Source organism: Centrocercus urophasianus, unplaced genomic scaffold (assembly GCF_019232065.1).
Source record: "Centrocercus urophasianus isolate 14NV4802_14NV808 unplaced genomic scaffold, USGS_Curo_1.0 seq_30, whole genome shotgun sequence".
Classification (NCBI taxonomy): Eukaryota; Metazoa; Chordata; class Aves; order Galliformes; family Phasianidae; genus Centrocercus; species Centrocercus urophasianus.
The window spans coordinates 7,790,063-7,816,019 of record NW_024884867.1 but is presented as its reverse complement, the minus strand read 5'-3'; the positions used below and the strand labels follow the sequence as shown (position 1 = coordinate 7,816,019).

The 25,957-nt window shown below is 46.5% G+C and overlaps 1 protein-coding gene and 2 long non-coding RNA genes across 3 annotated transcripts; 2 read left to right on the top strand and 1 right to left on the bottom strand.

Moving 5' to 3' along the window:
- Nucleotides 1-1,809: 1,809 nt before the first annotated feature.
- Nucleotides 1,810-17,085, bottom strand: RFLNA (refilin A). Its single transcript, XM_042828997.1, has 3 exons — nucleotides 16,849-17,085; nucleotides 8,208-8,317; nucleotides 1,810-6,661 (listed from the first exon to the last, which is right to left on the bottom strand). The coding sequence occupies exons 1-3, from the start codon at nucleotides 17,035-17,037 to the stop codon at nucleotides 6,328-6,330; spliced, it is 633 nt and encodes a 210-aa protein (XP_042684931.1). The 5' UTR covers nucleotides 17,038-17,085; the 3' UTR covers nucleotides 1,810-6,327.
- LOC122165722 lies at nucleotides 7,770-18,599 on the top strand. The gene is made up of 6 exons (XR_006170583.1): nucleotides 7,770-7,883; nucleotides 8,615-8,707; nucleotides 8,796-8,879; nucleotides 11,489-11,599; nucleotides 16,321-16,402; nucleotides 17,924-18,599. It is a non-coding gene; the product is annotated as an uncharacterized LOC122165722 (long non-coding RNA).
- A 451-nt stretch (nucleotides 18,600-19,050) lies between these two features.
- On the top strand, nucleotides 19,051-24,992 carry LOC122165723. Its single transcript, XR_006170584.1, has 3 exons — nucleotides 19,051-19,139; nucleotides 23,433-23,605; nucleotides 24,871-24,992. It is a non-coding gene; the product is annotated as an uncharacterized LOC122165723 (long non-coding RNA).
- Nucleotides 24,993-25,957: the final 965 nt, after the last annotated feature.

Sequence of the window (25,957 nt, the reverse complement as noted above, 5' to 3'; positions counted from 1 at the left end):
GGGCTGTGCAGAGCTGGGGGGGGGTCCTTGCTCCTCTCCTGTGTAATGACTGCAGGGCAGTTAGGAACAGGAGCACAGCTGGGCGCCTGCTCTTATCAGCTGGAGCTTCCCCTGGAGTGTGGCCCTGCAGGTCTGCATCACAGGACACGAGGAGGTCACAGAGCTGTGGCTGGAGTATCTCAGGGCCAGGCTGTGACATTGCCATCTGCTGAGCATGAGGAGCTGAGATGGTCATGCACACAGCGCTGGGGAGCTGGTGGATTGGCAGTGGGGAGGAGCTTCAATTACTCCAGGATCAGGTTTTTGGCTTTCTGGCAAATCGCTCTATTGTTTGCTGACCGTACGTAGCTGTGGAATTGAATTTGATACAGGCATCTGTTTTGCTCTGCTTTGTTGAGCAGAATTGGGATTCCCAACATGGGGGTTTTGCTGTTCTTATTTAATTTGTATTTGCCCATTATCAGTAACTTCTTTTTAGGTGAGGCTTTTGGCATTTCACATGCATCATTCGTGCTGTCTGTAAAACCATCCTAAACCTTTCCTTGTGTTCATAAAGGTGTCTAGTCCAAATTCAAAGTCCATCCATTACAACTTCAGCAGCTTGTAATCCCTCAGAGATGTGTGCAATTGCACTCTGAAATATCCCAGGAGCAAAACTAATACCAAGCTTCATCTGCTTAAATTTACAGCCTCCAAATGGCACAGTAAAAGCCGCTAGCTTAGGAGTTAGCTCATCTGAGTGTGCTTGCCAAAACACATATCCTGCATCTAATGCTGCTTTTGCTTCTGAGATTCAGCTGCCACCTCAGGAATCTTCATTGGGCAGCATTCACGTTTTACGGTTTCATTTAAATAACAGGAGTGGATGCACATGTCCTCCATCTAGCACTTGGGTTTCGACCATCAGACTCACCCAGGCCATTCATCCCCTGCCTTCTCCGTGGTGTTGACATTCCTAAGGAGCTTGAGCTTGTGTCTCCCATCCTTCACTTAGGAGTAGTTGAGCCATAATTTGTATCAAAAAACTCAGGATGAGGACAAGAGCACTTCCCGTGCACCTGAAGCAAGCCTCTTGCATAACATGGCTTTCCTTCTCCTTTCCATTCCTCGGTGTTTAACAGCTGTTTTCATCCAAGCCTATTGACTTCATCCCTATAAATCCAATATGCTTTTTCCATAAGGATTAGTGTCAGATTCTCCCTGCAGACATCTTAGGTCTTGGAATACAGCTGAGAGCTCTACTAATAGCTGGCTGGTGAGCCTGAGGCATTTACAGCAATGGCTTTAAAATGAATGTACTTCATGGCTAGGCAGGGTTTTAGCCTTGATGCAACCCATCTGCCTCCATGATTTGGAAAGCCAGGAAGTAGCAGGGGTCCTGACAGCCTGCTAGGATGTGGATACCTGGATGTTAAATCAGCATTATGTTGGTTCTGCCTGCCCTTTAAGGCATGGAAAAGCAGGGGGAGGAATTAACTAGCCTGAACACCAGCGTTTCAAAGCTGGGGAGAAAAAAGATTGGGAGGAAGAAATTTAAAGTGAGGAAATGGTAAAATGACTCAAATCCAGAATGGCAAAAGTGCCTCTGCACAAAGCAGGAGTTCAGTGCCCTCTGCTTGAGTATTTAAATTTCACTGAGCCCACCTGACAACTGATTCTTACTAATCGGGGCACTGCCCTAAGAGCTGGCAGCTGGGCCAAATCCCACTGGCAATGGGGGGGAGACACCAGAACATTCCCTGTGGATGGGAAAGGAATGTGAGGCACAGGCAATGGGTAAGTAAAGGGAAAGAAACTCAGACACAAGCCTGACAGTTTGGGCATTTTATTACGAGATATAAATTTTGTCATCTTAAATTACTTTCTATGAGTTGAACAGGAAGGGATTATTATGGAAGGGGGAATATACAAAAATAAAAGGATATTGAAAACTACTGCATCACCACATATACAACAGTAAAGTACTTTACAAGCACTGCAAGAATCAGAATTACAAAAATAAAAATATGACACATCCTTATGCATTTCCACCAGCAATATGTTCTCTTCTCCCTTCTCTAACCTTCAAACATCTTTCAACCTCCTCTCCAGGTCACACAGGCTCACGTGGCAGGATACTTTGCTCATTTTGATGGCTATCACAGTATCTGAAAAGGGACGTGTGCCTCCCAAGGCATCAAATACAATGGTTATTGGTGAGCTGCAGGGGAGACGTTTGAAACGGAGCGATTTGTGAGAAAAGGGGTAATCCTCAGAGAGCACTTTATCTGCCAGTAGGAATATGAATCTGCCACACCAAGGGCCATCATTTCCTATGAAGAGTTCCCCTGCCTTCACGGAGGCGTAGCTCAGTCTGCGTAGTGCACAGAGGCCCCTCCAAGCCCAGGGAACAGTGAGATCCGCAGACTTCAGCGGAACTGAATGACTGTGGTAGAGAAGGGATTTGACTTTGTTTCAGCTCTAAAGAAGGCAAAGGTGCCTTTCTGTGCAGGAAAAAAAGGCACATTAAAACCTCAGTGGCTAAATATCCTAGCTCACAGTGCTCGCACACTCAACCATTCACCTCTGTGTCAGACTCATGCTGCCTTCAGTCCCCAGTTTGCTCTGCAAAGTCTCTCTTCGTCAACCCTTTAACCATTCCCTTTTTTTATTTTGTATGACTCACTCAACATAAATAGTAAATAGCACTCACTTTTCTGACCAGCAGCTCACTCAAACACTGCTATCAACACTCAGACCTCATTTCATCATTCCCAAGAAGTCTGCACCTAGGGGTGCAAATCTGTCTCTATTTCACATTGAGAAAAGGAAAGAAAGAAGCAGTAAATGCTTTTGGTCAAAGTTTTCCTCTGCATTTTGTGCAAAGTATTTTGTAAATTCTGAAAAGGCATTAATAAGCTAGGGTTCCCCTCTTTGGCCCCGAATGCAATCACAGCAATGCAGGCACACCAGATGCATGCATTCTCTGTTGCTTTTTAGGGGTAAAGCAATCACAGGAAAGAAGGGGTGAAGGCAACCCCTCCCCTTTGTGCACCTTCCTCCCCCCCAGAAAAACAGCAAACAACGTACAAAAAAAGACAACGTAAAAGCGGAAGCCTTTTGTGAAAGCTTCTGATCCCAAAATAACTACTGATGGAAAGGAATTCCTACAGGCAGTCTGACTTAACCCATCAGGTGTGCAGGACTGTGGGCAACCAGCAAATTAGGATCCTTGGGAGAAATCGCGTAGTCACAGCTGCTCAAGGGAACTCTCCTTTCTAAGCAGCATTTTCTATGGCCTGGGTTTATCATTTGTATCTTTGAGAAAACTCACGGACAAAGATCAGTTGGTTGAGATAAATAACGTTCCATTTAAAAGAACAACATCTTTCTAGTGGAACTAATTGTTCCTTTTAGATGCACAAAACATACTACAAATAAGGCACTTCTTGGCTCCTGGGAGCAATTCTTAATTGGCAACGTGCACACAAAATTCAAATTTTGCTCTTGGAGCAAAACGACAACAAAAAAACTCAGCACTTTCGAATTGCGAGCAAGGTGACTTTGGACTCTTCCCACTGCCTCACCCAGCCATGGGGCTGGCAGCAAGAGGGACAGAGAGTGGGCAGGGAGGTGGGATCCATGGCAGGGTGAGGACTGACCTGCTGTGGTTTTGCACAGGAAGAACACAGTCTCCTTCAAACGCCAGCTTTTACTGACAAGAAAAGCAGCCAATGGAGTCACCATCTAAGAAGGTATTTTTCAGAAGTTTCTACAGCTCTCAGGCGCTTACTTGGCAATATCACAGTTTTGGATGTGGCCCAGGTTGGTAGCCCACCACAGTCTGTCCGTGGTTATACAGCTCTGTGTGTTGGCAGCCTAGGAAGCCAAGCTGCCTGCTGGCTTTTTTTTCCTGACGTGGCAAGATGAAAAAAGCTGCCTATGCTCAAAGGAGCAGGAGTACGTTGGGTCATTTCTAGTCTATTTGCAGAGAAAACAAAGCATAACGATTCAAAACAGTCTGGTCAGGGAGGATGGGAACCCTGCACCTGTGAGACTTTGCCTTAGTGACCCCTGTCCCCATGTGATCCAAGACCAAGCTGTGGTTTAGGTCTATTTGCACACTTGGTTTTTGAGTTGTTTTTCAGTTGTAGCCAACGTTGAGAAAGCAGAGCAGAGACAAAGCACTCAGAAGCTTGCAGTTAGCCAAGATAAAAAAGCCCATGAGATTAACCTGGTACGCTGGTTCTGTCATGCGCACGATGGAGAGAACTTGCTGAAAAGTTGAAGCCAGGTCTGTCATGCAAAATAAATACGTGGCAGGATTCCTGGAAAAACAGGGAGTCTGCGATGGACTCATCTGCTCGGGAAGGCCCACATGGCTGCACAGCTCTCTATCCATGAACCAAGAAGCTGGGCCTTGGAAATCCAGTGAGACGTCGCTCTCTACCAAGGCCCAACTCCCAGATGACAGAGTTCCCCACTGCCACAGCTTACATCTCAGTACTAGTGATGTTGTCAGGATTTAAGTTTGTGTATAAAAATCTTTTATTCACCTCTGGTAGATAAATTCAGCTTCATTTTAAACAAGAAAACTCTGTTTCATAAAGGTCACAGTTCTGGTCACACCTACCAATTGCCTTTTGAAACTGATGGAAAAAGTATCTTTGCAGGTTACTATTTAATTCTTCTTCAAGTTTGCCAGACTGCGTGGTGGTGGTGGTTTTTTTTTTTATAAATCACTGTGGGTTTGTGCGTCAACAGTTCTGGGCAATCAGCTATGTCTTGTTGACGTTGTTGATAGGTTTTCTGACTTGGCTGCTTGGCTGTGTTCTGCAATAACTTGATCAGACTTGCATCAAGTCAGAAACAACATGGAAAGTTTAGAAGAACGAAAGCTGGAAATTGATTTCCAGAACTATATGGTTATTTTCTAAGCCTGGTCTCTTCTGAGCAGCATACAAAACTTCTTGGTAAGATTTCTGGAGACAATTCTGTATCATTTTCAAAGGTTATTAGTAGGCTCTTGCTGTTTTTCAGTAAACTACCAAAATAAAAAAACAGCACTGGGAGATGTGATTCATCAGCGGGAATGGTTCACCTTAGAATGGTTGAAGTGACTACTGTTTCCTCTATGCTTCTTGGTCCTGTTGCAGAGACAGCTCAGCTGAAGTACCTGTGAACTGCTGTAACCTGGCTGATTAAGAAAATCCTGCATGGATTTTGGCTCTTCAGTACTTCAGGCCATACTTAAGACAGTCTGGATGCTCCTCCACAATCAGCCAAGCTGTCTACGACAGGTATGGAAACTCCTGAGAGGATGAGCAACCTCGCTCTGCAGTTAACCCTGTACCAGCTTCTTTAAAGCCAGGTAACATCTTGCTGTGCTACATTCCTCTCTGCAGTACCCTGAAACTCAAAAGGGTTGTTAAGCACGTAAAGATCCCTGCAAACCGGATATCAGATGCAACAAACAGCGTGGCGCACTTCAGCTACCAGTTATTTCATAAAAAGGGCGCTGGGCTCCTAAACTCTTTGGACACTTTTAGAAAATAGCCCCACAGCTTTTCCCTCTCCTCAGTCTCCTCTGCACCCTCTTGCTTAGGCTGGGCTCTCAGAAGAGCTGGCTGTGGGTCAGGGCAGGCCTTTCTCCAACCACCTGCTTCTGGCATCCCCTGTCATAGTACATAAGCATCTAGCTGCTGGCAAGAGCACTGTGCACCTGCTTTCCTCCTTTTTCTCAGTGACAGTCCTCACTCCCTCAAGCAAGTTAGGCCTGATGGTACTGCAGTGGTATAATATTGCAGCTATCTCCCAGGTGAGTTGTTGGAGGCAGGTCGTGAAGTATTGATACGATTAACATCATCTGCATTTGAACTCCAGGAAACTTGGCTTGGTGTGTGCTGGGCAGGCTGGTCTTCACCACTTTGCAGGTGGTCTTCTCTTTGCAAAGACCAAAATATTTCTGAAGGCTACAGTTAGTCTCACCTGTGTGCTAGACAAGATGTACAGAGCTCACAAAACAGCACTCTGCTATGGGTAATGGGGTTCTCCATCATCTTGATTTCATCTAAAACATAAGTCAAAAGTAGATGTGCTTGGAAAAAGAAACGGAATAAAATAAAATCCAGATCACAAACGTCAGGAACGTCAAAAAATTTAAGCCAGCCTTTCGCTGATCAAAACCATCCCATGCCCTGCAAGCCTCCTCCCAGCCAGTTCAGCCTCACCCAAGACGACATTTCCTCCAGCCATTAATATTCAGTCGTCATCAATGAGGGCCTGGCCAGAGGCCCAGTAAAGGCCACAGCCTCCTTGAGGTCACAAGGTTGCCCGCGGCGGGGCGGATCAGAGGGTCTCACTGCAGATGACGCATGGGCTGGTTTCCTCACAGAGTTCCAGCTGCACGCTGGAAGAAAACCAGCGCTTGGCACAGCCCAAGCTGTAGTTGAGGGTGGTCCGGTAAATGTTCTTGGCACGCTTAGGAAAAATGATGGTCGTGCTCTGAAACCTCAGTGGCTTCTGGCGGGGCTCAAAGATCAGCTGGGACTTGTAGTTCCGCCAGGTGCAATTGGGCGCAGCAATGACTGTCTCACTGTAGGTGGTGACGGTGGGGATGGGACCGTAGATGATGTCATCCCTGTAATGCTTCTCAGAGTCGTACTTCACCTCAGAATTACACCTAGAGAGGACAACGAGGTATCAGAAACAGCCCAGGCAGCAAAGGAAAGAAGATAAACAGAATTCTTCTCAACTCTTTGGAGCTGGGAACATCTGTGCTCTCTTAGTGCACAGACATTAGAACAGATGTAAACCCTACAACCCAAAGCAGAGGGCCAAGAGGACTCCTTCCTGCTGGGTGCATCTTGGCGGAATCCCACCTTGTGAAGCCACCTCAGCATTTCTGCAGTCAATTTAGCCAGCCTGTTTGTGCCAGGACAGAAAGGACCTTGCTGCGCTGGCTCCAAGCAACCTGCTTCTTCCTCTATCTTCTTCTTTGTAATTTATACTGAGCCATCAGAGCACAAAGGTAGCTAAAATCAGCTTTATGCTGGGAGATGAGTGAAGCTGCTCATTGGGGCCTACAAAAAATACAAGCAAGGGCCACGCTGGTAAAGCAAAGGGATGCTATGGACTATGGCTGGGCACAAAGGAAGTGGTCATGTTAAGAGCTCTTAAATGAAGAACCCACGAAACGCAGGATGTCACTGTGCTGCATCTCCAGAAGGGATGGATGGAAACTGGGCCACGCAGAGTGCTTTCCCTAGAATCTTTGGCCACTATGAGCTGTAGGAGTTTCAGTTGTTTTCCCCACTCCCCAAATGCTCCTCTGGCATTCAGCAGCCAAGGAATGTGCAGCTCCGCGTAAAAAAGGAAAAAAGAAAAAGATTAAAAGCTGGGTGAGCTGGGTGTGTGCTTGTCATTACCTCTACCCGGAGGGGGGTTGACTGATTGTGCACTGTATGTAATCCGAGCTGCTGTAATGTATTTTGCACAGCTAGGGTGTAAGCAAGTCATTCAGCGCACATAAAACAAGACTCCGATGTAATCACATAAAAACATGCCCGCCAGCAGTTCCTCAGCAAGCAGAGATTTACTGGGGTACATTTCCAGAGAGACGTTTGCATTGGTTGAGGGGGGGTGGGAATTGGGTTTAATCCTCCCACCATCCCTGCCCTAAGCTGTGCGTAACTGTGCTCCATGCTGTTTGCAGAGCACATTCCACACTGGCAAAAGAAGAGCAGAACAATGTTTATCTACAGGCCATTGCTTCCAGTTCCACAGGAGGCCAGAATACCTCAATCACTGGCTGGAAGGATCACCTTGTCATGAGGAGGAGATGGTTCTGTATCGGTGAACTCATCTAGTGTTGGACTCTCTGCTGCAAGGGCTATCAAAAACAGGTACCAATTATAATGGTGTAGCTGAGGATACAAGCCAGCAGGGCACAGCGTAGATCAGCAAACATAAAGAAGGTCATAAATTTCTCTCATTGCCTTGGAAATTAGCTGGCCTTGGAAGGAAAGTCTTCTCTTACAACCTCCCCCTCCACCTCTGCTGCTGGCAGTGTCTTTTTAATTCATTCATTACCATCCTACCTGTCTCTCTCCTTTCCTTTCCAAATAACCATGACTCCCATTTGTAATCACATTTAAATTTTTTGGAGAAGAAAAAGCACCAAGAAAAGGACAGACATCCCCACTCCCCCACCCCGATACCATCTGTACCTAATTTCCTGCACAGGCTCAGGGTTGACCTCAATGCTTTCTCCAAAAAACACGGGGTACATTCGAGGTCTTATCTCCGACATGGACGGGTTCAGGAGCAGGTAAGGCATCTGCAGGGAGGAACAGTGCTGTGAGTGATGGGACACACGAGATGAGGCTGGCACAGCTCACAACGTGCCGTGGCTGGGAGCTGAACAGACATCAACAGCATTCACAGAGACAGCAATTCTTACAGCCTTGCTGAACTTGGTCTTTTCACAGTTCCATGGGAGATAATGCAGGTGACAGCTCTTTAGCAATGAGAACAGGTGTCTGCAACAGCATCAGAACCAATTTCACTGCACACAAGCTAAGCTCACCCTGCTGGTGCTCAGCATCATTGAGTTTCCCCTCATCCCTTCCTCTAGGTTTGTAGGAAGGCACTCCACTCCACACAGAAGCTCAAAGGGGAGGGCCACTCTCAAGTTGGAAAAAAACCAACCTGAAGATGGTTGGCAAAGGTGAGCCCTGCATTGACAAGTCTCGTGCAGGCCTTGCATTTAAGTTACCTTGATTCTGACATGCCACCTGTGCTGCCTCTATTTACAGCTTCCTTCCAACTCTCAGGACTGATGTGATGCAGCAGGCTGCCCTCCAGGTCCCCACCTCGCTCCTCCCAGCTCACCACCCCAGGTATGGGACTGCCCAGATCTCTGGCACTCTATGCTGTGGTATCTGGTCTTTGAATGTTAACCCCTCCTTACCTTCTTCCTTTCTTGTTTCTTGTAAGAATTGCAACTTTTTAGCACTTTTCTTTAACAAGTGGTCAGTTCTAACTGACCAACAAAACCAGTGAAACAGCTTCTCTAGCTGCAAGCTCTTACAAAGACTCAAAGCACGAAGGAGGGCTCTGATGTAACACAGAGATATGGCCCAGATCTGCCAATTTAAAGGATGTGGTGTTACTTGAGTAGTGTGTGTATATTCTTTTACATGCACATAAATACGTATGTGCTGCAAATAATGTAACCCTTAGAACAACCCCTTGGTAGGTTAGCAGCTGCTGAAGTCTCATGCCAAGAGCAGCTGGCTTGCTCTGGGGGGTGTTCTAGTTAACCACACACAAGTGAGCATGGGGTGAGATACTGAGGCATCCTGTGGCGTCTGTGATGCAGGAAACAAGCTTCAAGCCAGGACTTTGTAATAAGTAGAGCTTCTTCAAATCATGGATTGTTAAGACTAATTTCAAAAATGAATAATCCTACTTCTCAATAGTGGAGCATCCACTCAGATATCAGTTCTGATATCAGAGATACAGAGATCTGTAGAGATCCTGTGTCTACACCCAGCCCAGAAGCTAATTAAGCCTAATCCTGTGAAAATGTCATTGTGGATTTTGGTCCCTGCCACTTCTCTGACAACAGCACTTCATGACACACAGGGACACAGGGTCTCTTTAAAGGCCATGGCTGTCAGCCATTGGCCAGGCCTGAAAGGTTTCTAGGTGACTTAAAAGCTCACAGTTTTTCCACTTTTCACCATGTACAAGCCATGTCTGCTGGAATCAGGCATTTTTCATCAGTCTCTTGGTCAGTCAGATGATCTCGGGACTCATGGTACCACTGAAGGTAGCTGAGGATACAGAGAAACTGGCTTCTCTTCCCATGTCACTTCCCTCTGCCCTCTCCAGCACCTTCTGGATGGCAGGTACAGGAGCAACACTGAAGCTGTGGCCCAGTCCCTGCTTCCAGTGCTGGGCAAGGTACTTCAACTTGTGCCCTGTCCTGTACCCCATGCAGATCCCCACAGTGTTCCCCAGCTCATCCCTCAGCTGGTGTCAACTGGCAAAACTCCCCTGAGCCTGTTCAATAGCATCAGATCACACTGTCTGAGGTCTGGTTTTCTCTGGTGGCTTGGGTTTTCTGCCTGAGGCTAAAGCAGAAAATGTCATTGCTTCATCTGAATTTTCTCCAAGCTCTTCAATTCTGCATCCCAAAGCCACAAAGCTATTTACTCTTTCCATACTGAAACATCCCTGCACTATACTAGGGTGTTAAACTGCAACATTAAATGGCTCACCCTTCGTTAATACTGTTTCTATTCCACTGTCAAAAAAGAACAGTGACTGAATGGGTGTGGGGAAAAAAAGAAAAGGAGCTTTTTTTGCTAGATTAGCACAAGAGAAATCGCGGTATTACAGAGTTCTGCCAAGTGCTGGACTAAAGAAATAACTTGAAAGAAACAATTCCAGTGCTCCCAGGGAAACAAACCTTCACACCTCTTGCTAACACTGCTGACACTAAGCATGCTCTGAGTGTCCCTGGAGACAAGGGTGCAGGAGGCAATGTCCTTCCTGTGGTTTAATGGGAATACTCCCAGGGCCTGTGGCCCCCAGTTTTGCTGCTCAGTCACAGGGCACAGAGGCCAACGCTGTCCATTGAAATCCCAAGTCCTGCAGCAGGGAACAGGAAACAAGAATATGCTGCAGAAACAAGACCCATCTGCATGGAGGAGATGGGTCATGCATGACTGAAACCAGAGTCCAAAAGTTGCCACTGAGTTTGGTGATAGTTGGATTAACTTCCCTCCAAGTCAGCTCTGAATGGAGTGGCGATGAGACTATTTGCACTGTAGGTTAGCTCACCTAGACCTAGGCAGGGAAGGCTTAAAAAGGGAGTAATTGCACTTCATCCAACTAGCATTAACTTCAGATCTGCAGATGAGGCTTGATTAGTTCAGAAATCTGGGACAGCTGCAGACCAGAGATTTCTACCACCCACCAGAGACCACAGCAAATTCTCACTTATCTGCACAAGCAGTGCCACGAGATGCTGCAGGTGGGAAACCTTGAAAGTCACCCAGAATTCTGCACACGGAAGACTTAAATAATTTAAAAAGCATGCTCTAAAAATAGAGATCATCTGTAAGAGCCTGCAGTCTGCTCACCAAGCAACTGCACTGCTTGCACAGAATTTAAGGGTCACTAAACAGGGAGCACAGATTTTATAGAGCAGCAAGTGAAAGGAGCTTCAGGTGACTTCTTGTTCAGCCTCTGGTGATGTTCTGAAATTCCTGCTCCTGAATCTCACGTGGAGTTTGGAAGCAAGTAACAGGGCACCCAAGCTTTCCAAAAGATTTGTCTTTGGGGCTGAAATGTTACATGCTTGACACGTGCCAAAAGCTGGCTTTTTGGCAACAGTTTGATACCCTCTCCTTCCAATCTATTTTAAGGTAGAAACAAAGCAAAAACTTCCTGCTTGTCCAAAAAAAAACCCTACTCAGTTATTCCTCCTTCTGCACAGGAGTTATTGAAAGAACAGAAACACTGGACTTCTGACCTCCCTAGCAAAAATGATGACCTATGGTTCATTTCTATCAATCACTCAGCAATCTCAAGACACTTCAGAAATAAGGTGAGTTTCCTTCCAGCCCCACACCGCAGATGGGCTGAATTGAGCAGAGTTGGCTGATGATGGAGAGGAAAACCCCATGTCTTTAGAGTAGGCTGCCCAAAGTGATCCACAAGACAAGGTCTATCTATCCAAAGAAACCCTAGTGTTACTTAGCTGGAACTACAGATAGGACCTAATTAATCTGTCTTAAACAGCAAAGAGTTAAAGTAGTATTAAAAAGCTGAAGTGATTTCTCGTTTGGCTGCATTTTTCCCTCTGCCTTTACCTCTGATGCCTTTCAGGCATGTAAAGGCCTGGGCAGCTACGTTCTTTATTCAAGCAGTACATAAATAAATACACCCCCAAAAATAATTTACTGAAGGGAATTCAATCTGCTACTGACCAAGCGTGCTTCTTTTATGCTAACATAAGTACTGTGGGGGACTTCTTGCTTTAGAACTGATGCATGTCCTTCAGTTCCGTGTCAGTGCTTCATACCTGCCAGAAGTGACATATCAGTGCCTGGATCCTGGGGGCATTTAGACCTCAGAGTCCCTAAAGAGCAAAAAGAATACAGTGGGCAGAATAATCTTATTTTACACCTAATAATTAATTTGAGTTAGTGGGTTCTGTTTAAGGTGCTTTTCACTTGGGTGTCTTAAAGGAATAGAAGCAGAGTTACGGTAAATAAAGCGCCATGAAATTGGCCCTGACCGTTCCTGTAGCTTCCAGACTTCAGGCAGCAAAGCAACAAGGAAGGAAGGAAATTAATGTGACTTGAAAAATATAAACTCTCCAAAAAACTGTTCCCCAGAAAGCAAGACAGATCAGAACAGACTGACTTCTTTAGCTATGGTCATTATGTGGAAGGCACTAGGATTTGGCATTAGCTCCCTAGGGACTGTAAGGGGAAACAGTTTTCCAAGCACCAAGGCTATAAACAGGATACAGCTTTCCAAATTCCCAGCTCCTAACTTAGCTAGGGCATAAGCAAATCTCTCACCACGTTTTCCCACTATGGCAACATGTCAGGTCCATGAAAATGTCACTTTACTCAGCTGTTATTTACAGCTGTAATGAAAGATCTAGCTGAATTATTTGACACACATCTACATTCTCCGCTCTAACTGATAAGCAGTATTTGTTTAACAGACCATTTATTTTCCCAGTATCTGCATGTATTGCATATTACAAGTAATTCATACTAGAGCCGGATGAGATTTTATTTGGAAGTGATAACAGTAAATGCAAACCTCAGGTCTAAAGCACGGCTTTATTACTTAAAAGAATTAATCCTTCCTGCCTGTTTCCTCTTCTATTTCAAGTGGGAAATTTACTACTTTGCTTATTGCCAAGTGTTACATACAAATGCAACCGAAATTAAACAGCTAGAAGATACCACCCTAGATACAGCCACGTTTTTTTAGGATTGATGAGGAGACTCCTATGACTTTTTCCCTGCTTGCTTTAATCACAAAGTGCCTGAATCAAGACCACATGCCTGCCCATCCCCGTGACTGTCATAGAAGTGAGCACACTAACTTGTGTGTGCTACACAACCTTTTCTCTGCTGATTCCACTGACAAAAGACTGATGCCTGCTGAAATATTTGCCGAGTCCCATCTCATTTCCACAGCATTCAGAGTCACTTTGCGGCAGAAGGCACTGTGCCAACAGTGCATTTTCAGTGCAGTTACACATATTTGCACACCAGTCCCTGGAGAAAGCCTTCTGCTTGGTGCTAGCAATGCATGCTGCACCCTGCTGACACTCCTTCCTCCATCTGGGAGGACTGAGCCCTTAACCACTGCACAGCAGCAGCTCTGTCAGAACAGACTGGAGCCAGGATCAGGTGGGTCTTAGAGGAACCAGACCTTGACCTGCCTAGAAGGAACATCTGTCACAGCCTGCAGATTAGGTGAGACCCACTGCCACTCCTCTCTTCCCTCTCCTTCGCTGCTGGTGTTGCCCCAAGAAAGAGGGGAAGTGGGAGCACATTCAGAACCAGATGGGCCAAGGTGCAGAGAAAAGCCAGCTGCGGTTACATTCTTCCAGGCTGCAGACATGGTGACCAGCAGGCAAGAACTGAAACCACTGCCAACATCTGCAAGGGGAATTTCTGCAGGATCCCACCCTGTGGGTGTAGTTCAGAAGTGGGCCAGGATGCCAGGCAGCAAACGCCAAGCTCTGAGGCAAGCCATGTTGCTGTATTAGATGGATGCCTTGCTCTCCATACAAGCCTGGAGCTTTCTTTGGTTGCTGGAAGCCGTGTAGACTTAGAAAGACGTCGCCTGCTTTGCTTGCAGGCTGCGAGCTGGCTCAGGTTGGGGTGTTTCTCACATGTGCTTTCACTGGAGGTGTCGGCAGGTCTGCAAGTCACGTATTGCATGGAAACATCTTGATGGCTACATTCCCCACCCAGTTCCCAGAAGACAGCCCCCTTTCCTGAAGCTTTCAGTGTAGAACAAAATGCAGGCTCTTTGGCCCCAAGAGTTCTTCAATATGTGGCAGTTCAGGAAGAAGGCATGCAAGCTAACCTGGACTCCATTGATGGGACTGTACCCATCAAGTCTACACTAACGGGCAAAGAACACTCCTGCACAGTGCTAAAGATGAAGCTAGAATCTCCTCCCATAGGACCGACCCCAATTCTGCACTGCTGTCAACAGTGTAAATCGGAATTCCCATCTGACAGCCCGTCCACTGGGATCAGTGCTCAGCGAGGCAAGTTGAATTCATAAATGTTTAGTTTTTCAAATAAAACTGAACTTGTTGCAGAGGCAACAGCAGTGGGAGAAGACAAGAAGTATGCTGCTTCAAGAAGTCGTGATGGATGGGTCTGCAGAAGAATGTGGTCCTGATCTCCCCTCAGACCCTCGAGGAGCAATACTAGTGGATGCTAAGCACTATTTCAGTGCAGCGTTTGCAACAGCTCACATGCACTCCTTCTGGCCTAAAACTATACACATGGGCAACAACAACAGGGAAAACTCTAAGCAGATCTGGCTACCTTGATGTGATTTCATTCCCTGCCCTTCCAGCAATTGCTTCTTTGTGTGCATTATTAGAGATTTATTTCATTGTATGTATGTTCCTTTTGGCCCAGCATTACAAGCAAAGCCTAGGGAATTCAGCCTTAAGAAGAAATTTAATCATGTTTCAGATTTAAAGGGCAGAACTAGGTAAAAGTCACCTTCTATTTTCTTTAGGATATTTGCATTTCAGCAGAAAGCAATTAACAAATTCCCTATGTGAGTTTTATTTGAATAAGTAAAAGCTAATTTCTCCTGCACTGCAAGTAAAATGCAAGGAGAAGAAAAAGAAAAAAAAAAGGTCCCTAAATGGTGTTGAACTTGTGGTATTTATGACTCTGGCCCCAATTGCCTTTCATATTTTCTTGGATCCTAAAGCTGTAGCCAAATTGGCTGGTTAAATGGGAATAAATGGTGCATTGTCTTTGAAACAAAGTCACACTTATTAAAGAGAAAGGAGTTTACTTTTTCAGAGTCACAGTTAATGACACAAAGCAGGGAGAGCATGGATTTTACACACAAGGAAGTCTTCGATACGAGCATGCAGTCTCCTTTAGTCTGCAAGAGAAGAGCTCTCAGAAAAATCCTTCAACATATTTGTGAAGTTAGAGCAAAACAGCCGACTGCAAAAGAACGCAACTGGGTTCAGCCTGGTGGTTTTGATAGGTCTGCAGCAAGGAGCAGTATGAAATCCTTCCCACAGATCTGGAATGTTGTTTTCTTCACCTGACAGCAATTTATTGTAACTGTACATACTAAAACGTTGGCCATTAGTAACTGAGCTTATATGTGGTTTTATAGTATTATACCACAAAGAATGCAGACTGCATTCCTGGTTCTGTCGCATCTGTAAGCAAAACGAAGACTAATGTAATAAGCGACTGAAAAAACCCTTGCGTTGGTGTGCAAATAGCTGCTATTATTGATTTGCCAATTCTGCATGCTCTGATGAACAGCAGAGTAGCGGAGTTAAACACATTCATGGATTGTGTAATTGCTTATAGATCTGGAAGTCCTTGTTAAATGGTAAGGTTAAAGCTAATTAGACACTGAAATGCTCCCCGTATTTCTCCCATTTTCTTAACAGCTGCAAGTAGAATGTTGGAAATTAGATGTGAAACTCTGTGCAGTCAAGTGAAAATTCCTGCCAGTTCCATATACCAAACAAGCAGAGTTAGAGAGTACAGTCCTGCACCACTCCAATTAAAGCAGTCTAATTAGTTTTTGTATCAGTATCTTTTAGTCTTCTGTACCTACTAAATGTACAGAAACATCTGCAGTACATGGCACCCATCTGCCAACAGCAGGAGCACGGGGCTGCCCATACTGCTGAAGTAGGGTATAAAAATCAGGAAAAAAAAATCTAAGCTGTTCCTCAGAGATGTTTGAAATGTTCATTTGTGTTCAAAGAAAGAAAAATAATTTGTAAATGCAATTTTGCTTTATTTAGATGGTTGGAATAACTTTTTCCCCCCTGCAGGAGCACTAAAACTCTCAGTCCTATCAGACCAAGAGCTAGAACAGTTTTTTCTTACCCTCTTTCATCTCCAATACCTAAGGGCTTTCTTGAGAGCAGTGGTGGCTGGCTGTCACGATGGCTGCAATGGAGGCCATCACACCCCATTGCTGACCTCTGCAGACACCTCCACTCCAGCTGCTTTCTGACCCAGCAAGCGTTCATTCATTTTCCTCCCACATTTTATTTTACAGACATGTAGCAACAGCCTGACCCCACCAAACCAGAGCAACGTGGGCAACTGAGCACACGGTCCATCAGACGGCACGCCTGCAGGTAGGGCTGTGTAGTGATGAGAGGTTGTTAGTGGGCTTCGGATTTGATTTCCCTATTTAACATCTCACACCCTCCCCACCGTACTGCGCTGAGATGTTGCTCTTGGGGATGGATCTGGCATTACCTGACAGCAGAAGGCAGTTGTGATTAATACGCAAAAATAGCCTTAGAACTTGAGAAAGAAAGTGAGGGCGGGGTAAGTCATTGCAAAGCGTCTCTGCTGGGAAGAAGCGTGAACAGCCATCATAGCACAGGTAGATGAACTCTCTCCACGGCAATCTCAGTGCTGCTGACAGCTTTTATTCTGCATGGAAGCCAATTAGCTGTGTGCAATACACTTCCAAACGTCTTTGATACGTCAAAGAAACCCGAAAGGCCCCTGGGGTGAAGTTCCACCGTCCTTTAAATCCCTCTCCCCCCTCTCCCACCATCGCTTCTGCTCTTACCCCTCTGCCGTCCTTGGCCTCTCGCCGCTGCCCCGGGGCCGGGGGGTCCGCGCCGCCCCCGGGCGAGAGGGAGTAGAAAGGGGGGCTGGGGCTGGGGGGCAGCCCCGAGTCCGGGCTGTCCAGCAAGCCTTCCCGGCTCTTCTCCTTCAGGCTCTCGTCCATCCCTTGCAGCTGGAGGTGCCCTACCATGTCTGGGGGGCAGCGAGGCGGCCGCAGCGGGAGAAAACCCTCCGGCCGCGGAGGGACGGGACGGGAAGGGCGCCCGGGGGGGCTCCGAATCCCGACGGCCGCCACCGGCCTGCCGCAGCCCGCGCCGAGCCGAGCGAGGAGGGGAGAGCCGGCATCGGCCGCGCTGGGCTGCCCGCCCCTCACCCGGCCCCGCGTCCGTCAGAAGGGACGGGAAGCGGAGAAAACCCGGCGGCCCCGCCGGCAGAGAGCGCTGGGCGGGGAGCCGGAGCGCGAGCCCCGAGCCGCTCCACGCGCTGCTGCCGGCCGCCCGCCGCCTCCCGGCGGCACATTTATCCGGAGAGGGTGGGAGGGAGCCGGGGAGCGCCCTCCCCTTTCCTCGGCCCCCGGCTCTGCCCGGCTGTACGTTTTCAGGCTCTTCCGAAGCTGAGAGCGTCTCTGCCGGCGCCCTGCCGTCCTCGCCCGCCGGGCTTCGTCCCCCGGGGAGACGTGAGGGTTCCCAGGCGCGCGCCCGCCGTCGCGGAGCTGTGATTCGACCTCACCCTGAGTTATCCCCTCACGCCTGGGTTTTCCTTCACTTCTGTCAGACGGTTACCTCCCTCCTGTCAGGTTTTTACCTCACTAATTTCACCCCCACCCATCAGCCACCCCGGCAGCTTTTTCCCTCAGCGTGAAGGCCCGCGGGCACGAGGGAGGAGCTCTTCCCAACAGCCGCCGTTCCTCTTCATTCCTCTTCATTTCGGGGCGGCTTTGGCCAAGCACTGAGTGGCTGTGTCAGGGCATACACAGCTGCCGTAGCCCCCTCTCTGGTGGCCGTGCCCTCATGGCAGCCCTTGAGGTATTGCACAGCCTAAAACGTGGGCATCTCTTTCTTTGACCATCTCCACAGCTGCAGGTTCACAACCACAGAGGCAGTAGCCTTGCCATCCTGGCCGCCACGTGCTTGGGCCACTGCAAGTGTGACAGAAGAGCATCCCAAAGCCGAGCACACCGTTACCCAGGAGGAGCAAGATGCCAGCACTGAGGTGGATGGGTGGCCATGTAAACCCTCACAGTTTGGAGAAGTAGCAGTGGTTAAACAGCTCGAGTTCACAGAAGCCAAGATGGATGTCTGTTGCACAATAACTGGCTGATGTTAACGGTACCTTGTCCACAGTCCTGGTTACGTTTTTCTCATCATGTTTTCTCTCTATGTAGAGTCCAGACTGTGAGAAATTTCAGGCAGGCCCACTCATAGTTCTCAGCCTGGAGCATTATTTGCAGCATGTAGGTTTTCCTGGGAAGCTGCTGACAACTAACAAGCCCAGTACTGAGCAGAACAGGATCATGGCTGTTTGTGCTGCACTAGTAACAGAGTCCATGAGCACAACATTTGTTATGGCAGCTGACAAGAGTGTGGGGTGTCTGGTATGGCATCTAGTGATGATGACTTTTGTGACCAAGCCCTGAAGATGGCACGGAGTCCTCAGAGACAGTTTTGATGCTAAAAGAGTCCTCACTCCATCTCCAACAACAAGCCACGCTTGGGGTGGTAGGTGACCTTGCCAGCTGATAAAGCTGGGTTTGTTAAGGCGTGTTCTGCTCAACTCAAAAGGAAAGGCCATGGATGCCCAAATCCACCCTTGACTGAGATGAGGGGCCCTCCCCACAGAGACTGAAGTGATTTGTATGTACTGAGCTGTGCAGAGGAATGTCACTGATTTATAAATGTCAAACAGGCTCTGAGCAGCCCACACACGAACCTCAGTGAATTCTTACCTCTGACCCACTCATTGGCTCCAGCAGCCACACAGGCTGATTTAGGGCCCCTTACTGTAAGAGCTTTAATATCTCACACAGGCTATGGCTGATCTGAAAATGTCAAAGGGGACCAAAGGTCAAAATTTCCATCAATTAGGCCCTGGCTTGCTACCTATCATGTAATAGGATTCTCTAGCCAGTTAATGCTGGCTACACTACAGACATTCAGCACAGCACTTCCCCTGCAGCCCTGTTCCCCTGCCCCTCTCCTGAACTGCAGTGACTGTACGTGTAAGGAGAAGGAGTATCTTCAAAGCTGCTTTCCCCCAGGAGAAAGAAGGAAATGGACTCAGCAACGGGCAGGAGTGAGTACCCTATTCTTTACTTCTGTACAGATATATTGTAGTTTGGATAGCAATGGGAGGAGAGACTTCTTTTTCTACTTGTTTTGAGAACCTACAATCCAGTATTTCCTGGATCTAAGTAACATATATTTTTTAAATTAAATTTGAGCATAAAGCATATTTTCAGCACAGTAGTGGATGTTTATAGTTTAGTTTTCCAAGTCCCATGTTGTTGAAGTGCTAGGCAATGTTGTGCAGCCCCAAGCATACACAGAGGTACAGACTTCACTTACAACTGGCTAAACTGCTGCTGGCTTCTGCAGGGCATGTGTTGGCACGTATTATGGTGGTATTATTATTATTAATCTGTTTAAAGTTAGTACTGTGCAGCTCAACCAAGATGGGGTGCTCTCATGTAAATCACAGGGTGGCAGATGGTAAAAAATGCCTCCTGTCCTGACAGGTATGATGGAAATGGGTTGTTTGTTGCTCAAAAGTCCTTCTGAAGCAACAGGGTCTGGTTCTTGGCAAGTGAAAATCCGGCTGAGTAGAAATTCATTGCGGGTGAAGTTTGCAGACACAGGTATATATATCATAGAGTTGTTAGAGTTGGAAGGGACCCCCAAAGGTCGTCTAGTCCAACTCCTGTGCAGTGAACAGGGACATCTACAGCTTAATCAAGTGCTCAGAGCCCTGTCCAGCCTGACCCTCAGTGTCTCCAAGGCCAGGACTTATGCCACCTCTCTGGGTACCCTGTGCCAATGCTTCACCACCCTTATTGTAAAAAACTTCTTCTATCCAGTCTAAATCTTCCCTCTTTAGTTTGAAACCATTCCCTCTGTCTTATGACACAGACCCTGCTAAAGAGTCCATCCCTCTGGATGCAGTACTCCAGCTGACAGGATCACCTCCCTGACCTGCTGGCCATGCTGCTTTGGATGCAGCTCAGGATACAATTGGTCTCTTAGGCTGCAAGGGCACATTTCTGGCTCATGTCCAGCTTGCCATCTGCCAGTACCCTCCAGTCCTTCTCAGCAAGGCTGTGCTCTATCCTTTTCTTCCAACAGTTTGTACTGATAGTGAAGGTTGCCATGAACCACGTGCATACCTTGCACTTGACATTGTTGAACCTCGTGAGGTTCGCCTGGGTCCACCTCTTGAGCCTGTACAGGTCTTTCTGAATGGCATCCTGGCCCTCAGGTGTGTTGACTGCACCACTCAGCTTGGTGTCACTGGCACAAAATGATGTAGCACAGGTGGGAAGTCCTGAGGGAAGGACGCAGAGACCTTCCTGATGTGAGCAGCTCAGCTTCTGAACAAAATCCCATGCCCTTCCTTGAATCCACTGGAGTTTGAATTTCTGCATTCTTGGGTAGGTCCACTGCCTCCTGTTTCCCTAGCTATTCTCTTAGCTAGATTTAAGCACTTTAATAATCTGCCATCCCACAGACATGGCAGAATGTCAGCATCACGTGCTAAGTTTCCTTCCACTGCTGCCAGGCTTGAAAGACAAATACTGTGAGAGAAGAAATAGACAGGATACAAACACCTACATCAGGACTTTTTCTGAAACAGGCTGGGTGGCAAAATTGGAAGAATGCTAGGAATGTCCATTCTGGTTCACTGTCAAACTTGATCCTTCAGAACACCCACAGCATAACTAGCCCCAGTAAGAATGGCTCAGGCCACAGTTGGAAGCAACTATGCTCTCTGGTTCCTTCCAAAGAGGTTCAGCCTTTCAGCCTTTCCTCTCCTCGTGAGAATGATACTGAAGGACACCAAAGCAGCAGCATCGCTCCAGGCAAGGGGAGGGTAATCACAGTGCAGGACCACATATAAGGTCTTGCCACATATAGGCCTGGCACCTCCTGGAGGGTTTTTTTCCTCAGCAAAAAAAGGATCCACAGCATGAGGATGCCATACTGCAATGCACTGCACGGATACAGACGTTGTTACAAGCTACAGGAAGCACATCCGTAGTGCTGTACCTGGAAGCCACATGCCAATTTTTGCAGTACGGCTTGGATAAGTTCAAATCAAAGGAGCCTTTTGCCTGAACGAGCAGAAACCTTTTGTCGGGAGATAAAACCACCTCTCTCCTGAAAAGTCCTGCTCTTTCTTTGTCGGGCAGTCCTCACATCAGAAATTCTTGCAACCTGGACTCTGAGTCTTGGCTGTTTGGTCAAGTGAAGACCACAGCCCAGAAGGAGCCAGTCTGACACAGGGATCACAGCTTCTGAGAGCTCTCTCAGGAAAGGTCTCCTTGGAGCATCCTCAGGTACAGCTTTGCCAAGCCACCGCAGGTTCTTGTAACTTGTTCCTGTCTCCCTTTAGTGCACTGCTGTGTCAATATTGCACTGTGGGAGAAACCAGAATGCTGTGCAGTTCTTTCAGGTCTTGGCTGCACCTGCCATGGCCCTGTTACCCTTACCAGTTAAACACTCCCTCATAGCAGTGACCTGGAAGAAACTGTCTAGCAAGAAATGAATGCCAAAGCCACAAAAACTGTTTTTTTGGGTTCAGGAACGGCTGTTCTTGGCAGTAAATCAAAGGTAGAAAATTTTCTTTGAATATTTTGGGCTTGACATAAAGGTAGTTTATCTCCCAGCAGTAGACTTTGCTACTGCAGTCAGGAAGGATGATCTCTAAAGGACATGCACAGAGTAACACGCAGCAAATGGAACTTTTCGTTTGTTACTGCACAAAGCGCAGTCATTGCCACAACCAAGGCAAACAAAGTAACTGAAGGTTGTATTACAGAATGAGCAAAGGGTCCAAAGCTGTGAAAAAGTTACCATAAAAGCTTCTGCTGACCCTGCTGACCTTTGAGAAGGGCACTACGTGTAATCTGCTCAATTGCCTGTTGACTCCAGTCAGCATTTGCTGATGCTGCTACACACTTGAGTCAAAACACTTCCCTGCCTCACTGCCCTGGCAAAGGACCTGCCTGTTATCCTGTAAAATATCCTCTGCTTGTCTGTCAGAGCTGCTATGCTGTAATCTTGGGAGATAATCAACACCAAAACCATTCATAAATCACAGCTAACAGAATAGATGCTGATAGCGTCTTAAATTTCAAGCCTGAGAAGCCGTCATTTCAACAGTGACGGTCGAAAGGGAGATTAGGAATTCCTTTACATGGAAAAGTTTTTCTTGGAAGAGCAACCCTCTCTTTGGTTGCCTATAAATACAGTCATGTGGATTTGATTTTTACATGGCCCTTCTGCCCGCCTGCAGGGAGCACTCGGAGGCCCAGTGGGCCTGTTCTAGCACCGGACGGCGGTGGGATTTGAGCAAGTGAAGCATCAAAAGCAAAGAACTGAAGCTTTGCTAGGAGCCAGTAGAGGACAAAAGGGCTGTTTGGGATGCTATGGCAGGATGTCCCATAGAACCAGATGCCTCTTGGCTCCAGTACTGATTGCAGAATAGGAGTGAGACTGTGTCATTTCATGGTGCAAAGTGGAGCATTCAGATTTTGTCTGCACTTGGTGCTGGGTATGGTGAAATCTGTAGCCAAAAAGTGAATGCCGGGCTCAACTGACACCTCAGCTTGCAGAGGTGCCTGTCTCTGATCCAAATTATCTTGTTCTGTTCATTTGAAGAAACCACTTTGCAGAGGAAGAAAGGGAAGGGAAAAGCCTCTGTACTGTTCTCTGCCTCTTTTGGGTGTAGTGTGTGATCTAGCTGTCTCCTTTTCCATCCATGGAGCAGAATAGGAGACCTAATAAGAAAGTCAGAAAAAGGTCACGTGGAGAAGCATAAGCTGTTAAGAGGTCTAATGTGTTTTCCTTCAGTTACTCTTCCATTCACAGTGGGAACTGGGTGGCACTCTGCTGCTATGTTTACACCCCCTGATTTATAGACGTACCCTGTGTCCCTGTCCTACTTAGTTTTGTGACTAGGAAGGGAAAAATATAGTTCTAGGTAGGACACTTTTATTCTGAGCATCATCAGATAAGTACCCTAGTGAATTTATGAATTTAAAAGAAAAGTCAAAAACCAAATGTTATTTTTGATTTTCTGGTGGCTTTTTTTTAATTTTTTTTTAGTGAAGCCTGGATAACAGTGAGGATAACACAGCCCAAGAAAAAACATCTTCCTCAGATTTTTTTAAAGAGTGCAGGACCAGAAGGGAAATGTAAATCCTCACTGAGCAGCTTACAGATTAAATTCTTGACTCAACAGAAGTTACTGTAAGAATTCCTGTAGTTCACATTTTTGGCTAGTCTATTGGAGTAGTGTTGTGTCTCTTTGATTTATGACATGTTATCCCTCTTCTAATGTCTCACAGTCAGTGGCTCATTTCTTCTCCAGGTATCCAACCCATCTGGCACGTTTATAAAGCTTGGAAGGACAGCCACAGCTCTCAAGTTGCCTGTTGAGACATGGCATGTTGAAAACAGGTCGTTGTACAGTGACACGTGATGGACAGTAGGAGAGATGGCCCCATTCATCTATTACCTCTATTTCCTGCAGCTCTAAATAAGGTATGACATAAAAGAAATGATTTGTGCACCATATGGTGGCCTGAGGATTGGAAGGCCATCTTCTTCCAAGACCAGTAGCTGTCAACTTGTCACTTGTGGAAGGAAACCAAGAAAAGCAAATCTACAGTCAAGTTAAATTCACTGTACAGAAGCTGCATCATTGCTGAGAGTCCACAAATGGAAAGAAAAAAAAAGTCAGAATTCACTGTCCTAGGGAACTTTTCAAGTTAAAAGTCTTTGGTTCCCATGTCTTAGCTAAAATACTACTGACAGCCAGTTGTTTCAGGATCTCAACATCTATCCTAATAAAAAAACAGAAGCTATTAATTGAACCTTCTTGGAGATATCAGTCCATAGATCCTGGAACTCAGCGATCTCCAGAATCATTCTTACCAGTCATTGAGCTGAAAATCTATTTTCCCTCTTTTTTATCCTTATCAGCAGGCTCTTAGCATATATCTCACACACGTACCTCCTCCATGGCAATCCGGGAATAACCCTGTGCCACTGGGGTTCTATTCAGCCTCCTTTGATTTCTGTAATAACCAAAGACAAACCCTCTGTGGTGCTCAGAGGGGCTGACTTCAGCACTACTAGTCAGTGTCTGACCATGTATCCAGCTGCTTAGCAGTCTGAAACAACAGCCCCATACATGACACAAGCTTGGGCTAGACTGGTTAGCCAAAGTCCTCTAAGTTTACTTAATTGCTTTCAAGAATTTAGCAAAGGTTGATGAGGAAGTGTAGTCACCTGTCCACCAGCAGCTGGGCTGAGATCTCTGGAGTCATCAGCTAAATTACCCTGAATTGATGACCTGTAGAATAAAAGCACTACAACTCAGCCCCCGTGATGTACCCAGTCCCCATTTCCTTTTGTATTTCTTTAATAGAAAAATAACAGGAGAAGTAATTACTGGCCATGTGAAATTTAAGTTCATACAATATTTCCTGTGAGGCTTCAAGCAACTCCTTGTAAAAGCAGATAAGTTAATCTATCTTTTGGTTTGGGTCACAGTAGGTTTTCAGCTTTAAATCACTGTGGCACGGTAACTAATGGCATTTACCATAGAAATGATGTTGAAAAAACAAGGAACCTGACCAATTATTAGGTGTATATTTCCAGTGAAAACAACCCACATACAGGCAGTGTCAGTAAAAAAAGGATGATTGATCATCTGGACTTTGTTCCCTTGCATTTTCCTCCCCTCTTTTTCTACAATGCAATATTAACTCTGGGGCAATTATTGTAATGAAATCTGCCAGCAGACTTTTCAGCACGAGGAGTTCTGGCACCACCAGGAGGGGCTCAGCAGGGCATTTTACCCGTGGAGGCCGAAACCGCACAGCAAGAGGAGCGTGGTCCTTCCCATCGTTCAGCTTTCAGAAAGACCAAGGTGAGGGTTTTACCAGAGGTGGGGCTTTTTTCCACTTTGAATTCTTAGTAAAATGCTGTATGTTCCAGTATTGACTCAGAGCTCATTAAAGTCAGTGCAAAGATTCTTGTTGACTTGAATGAACGGTGGTTTGAACCCTAAAGCTATTATGTGATCAAAACACCCACTAAGCTGTAAATATGGAGGTGTTTTGTTTGCATTGCAGATATAATATTTGGCTACAAGGCAAGGATGCTTCAGATTGTTTTCTGCAGTGGTTTTTGTGCCTCTTTCTGATGCTCAGTATTTTTACTGCACTGTTTATAATTAGAATTTTGTTGATTAGGTTAAATAAATTGGCCAGATTCGATCTCAGTGTAAAACAGAAGCAACCAAAAGCTACTGAAGTCAGTGAATTAAACTTGGCTTATCTTACAGAGTATGTATGTTGAGCTGTTCCCTTCTAGTGTGAAGAGAGCTTGCTCTCATGGTACAATATGCAATACACACAGATATTTTCTGGTCAGAAAAAAAGTCAAGGACAAAATGAAGGCTTAGAGCTCAGAGCTTCTCACTGAGCGGTGTCATTCTGAACGGCCTTTGGAAAGGAGTGTCACTTGTTCTCTAAACTGCCACAACACCCTGGGATGCTGTAAAAATAGCTGGCAGTGCCTGCCTGACAGGCAGGAGACGTGTGACCCTAAATTATGATGTTTTCATTTACATGATGAAATGAATGCTGCCTTAGACAGAGGCTGAAACACATCTGTTTGCGGTGGGAATGCCATTTTAGGCCCATTTCTTTTGAAAGTAGGGTTGGAATTGCCAGGGATCAGCAGAGCTCCGGGCTCACAAAGAGGGCACTGTCTTTGAGGAGTCTTTACATAAACCCTGCACAACCGAGGCAACAGGAGTTTGCACAGCTGCTGCTGGAAGCAAACATGTACTTTTAGCTGACCTGGGCTGGTGACTTTGGGCGT

Bases quoted from the DNA above. Each gene is read 5' to 3' on its own strand.
- RFLNA (XM_042828997.1), bottom strand. From the start codon at position 17,037: ATGGTAGGGCACCTCCAGCTGCAAGGGATGGACGAGAGCCTGAAGGAG. The intron at 8,318-16,848 runs GTAAGAGCAGAA...TCCTCCCTGCAG, and splicing joins AGGCCAAGGACGGCAGAGGG to ATGCCTTACCTGCTCCTGAA. The intron at 6,662-8,207 runs GTACAGATGGTA...TGTCCTCTCTAG, and splicing joins GAGCCTGTGCAGGAAATTAG to GTGTAATTCTGAGGTGAAGT.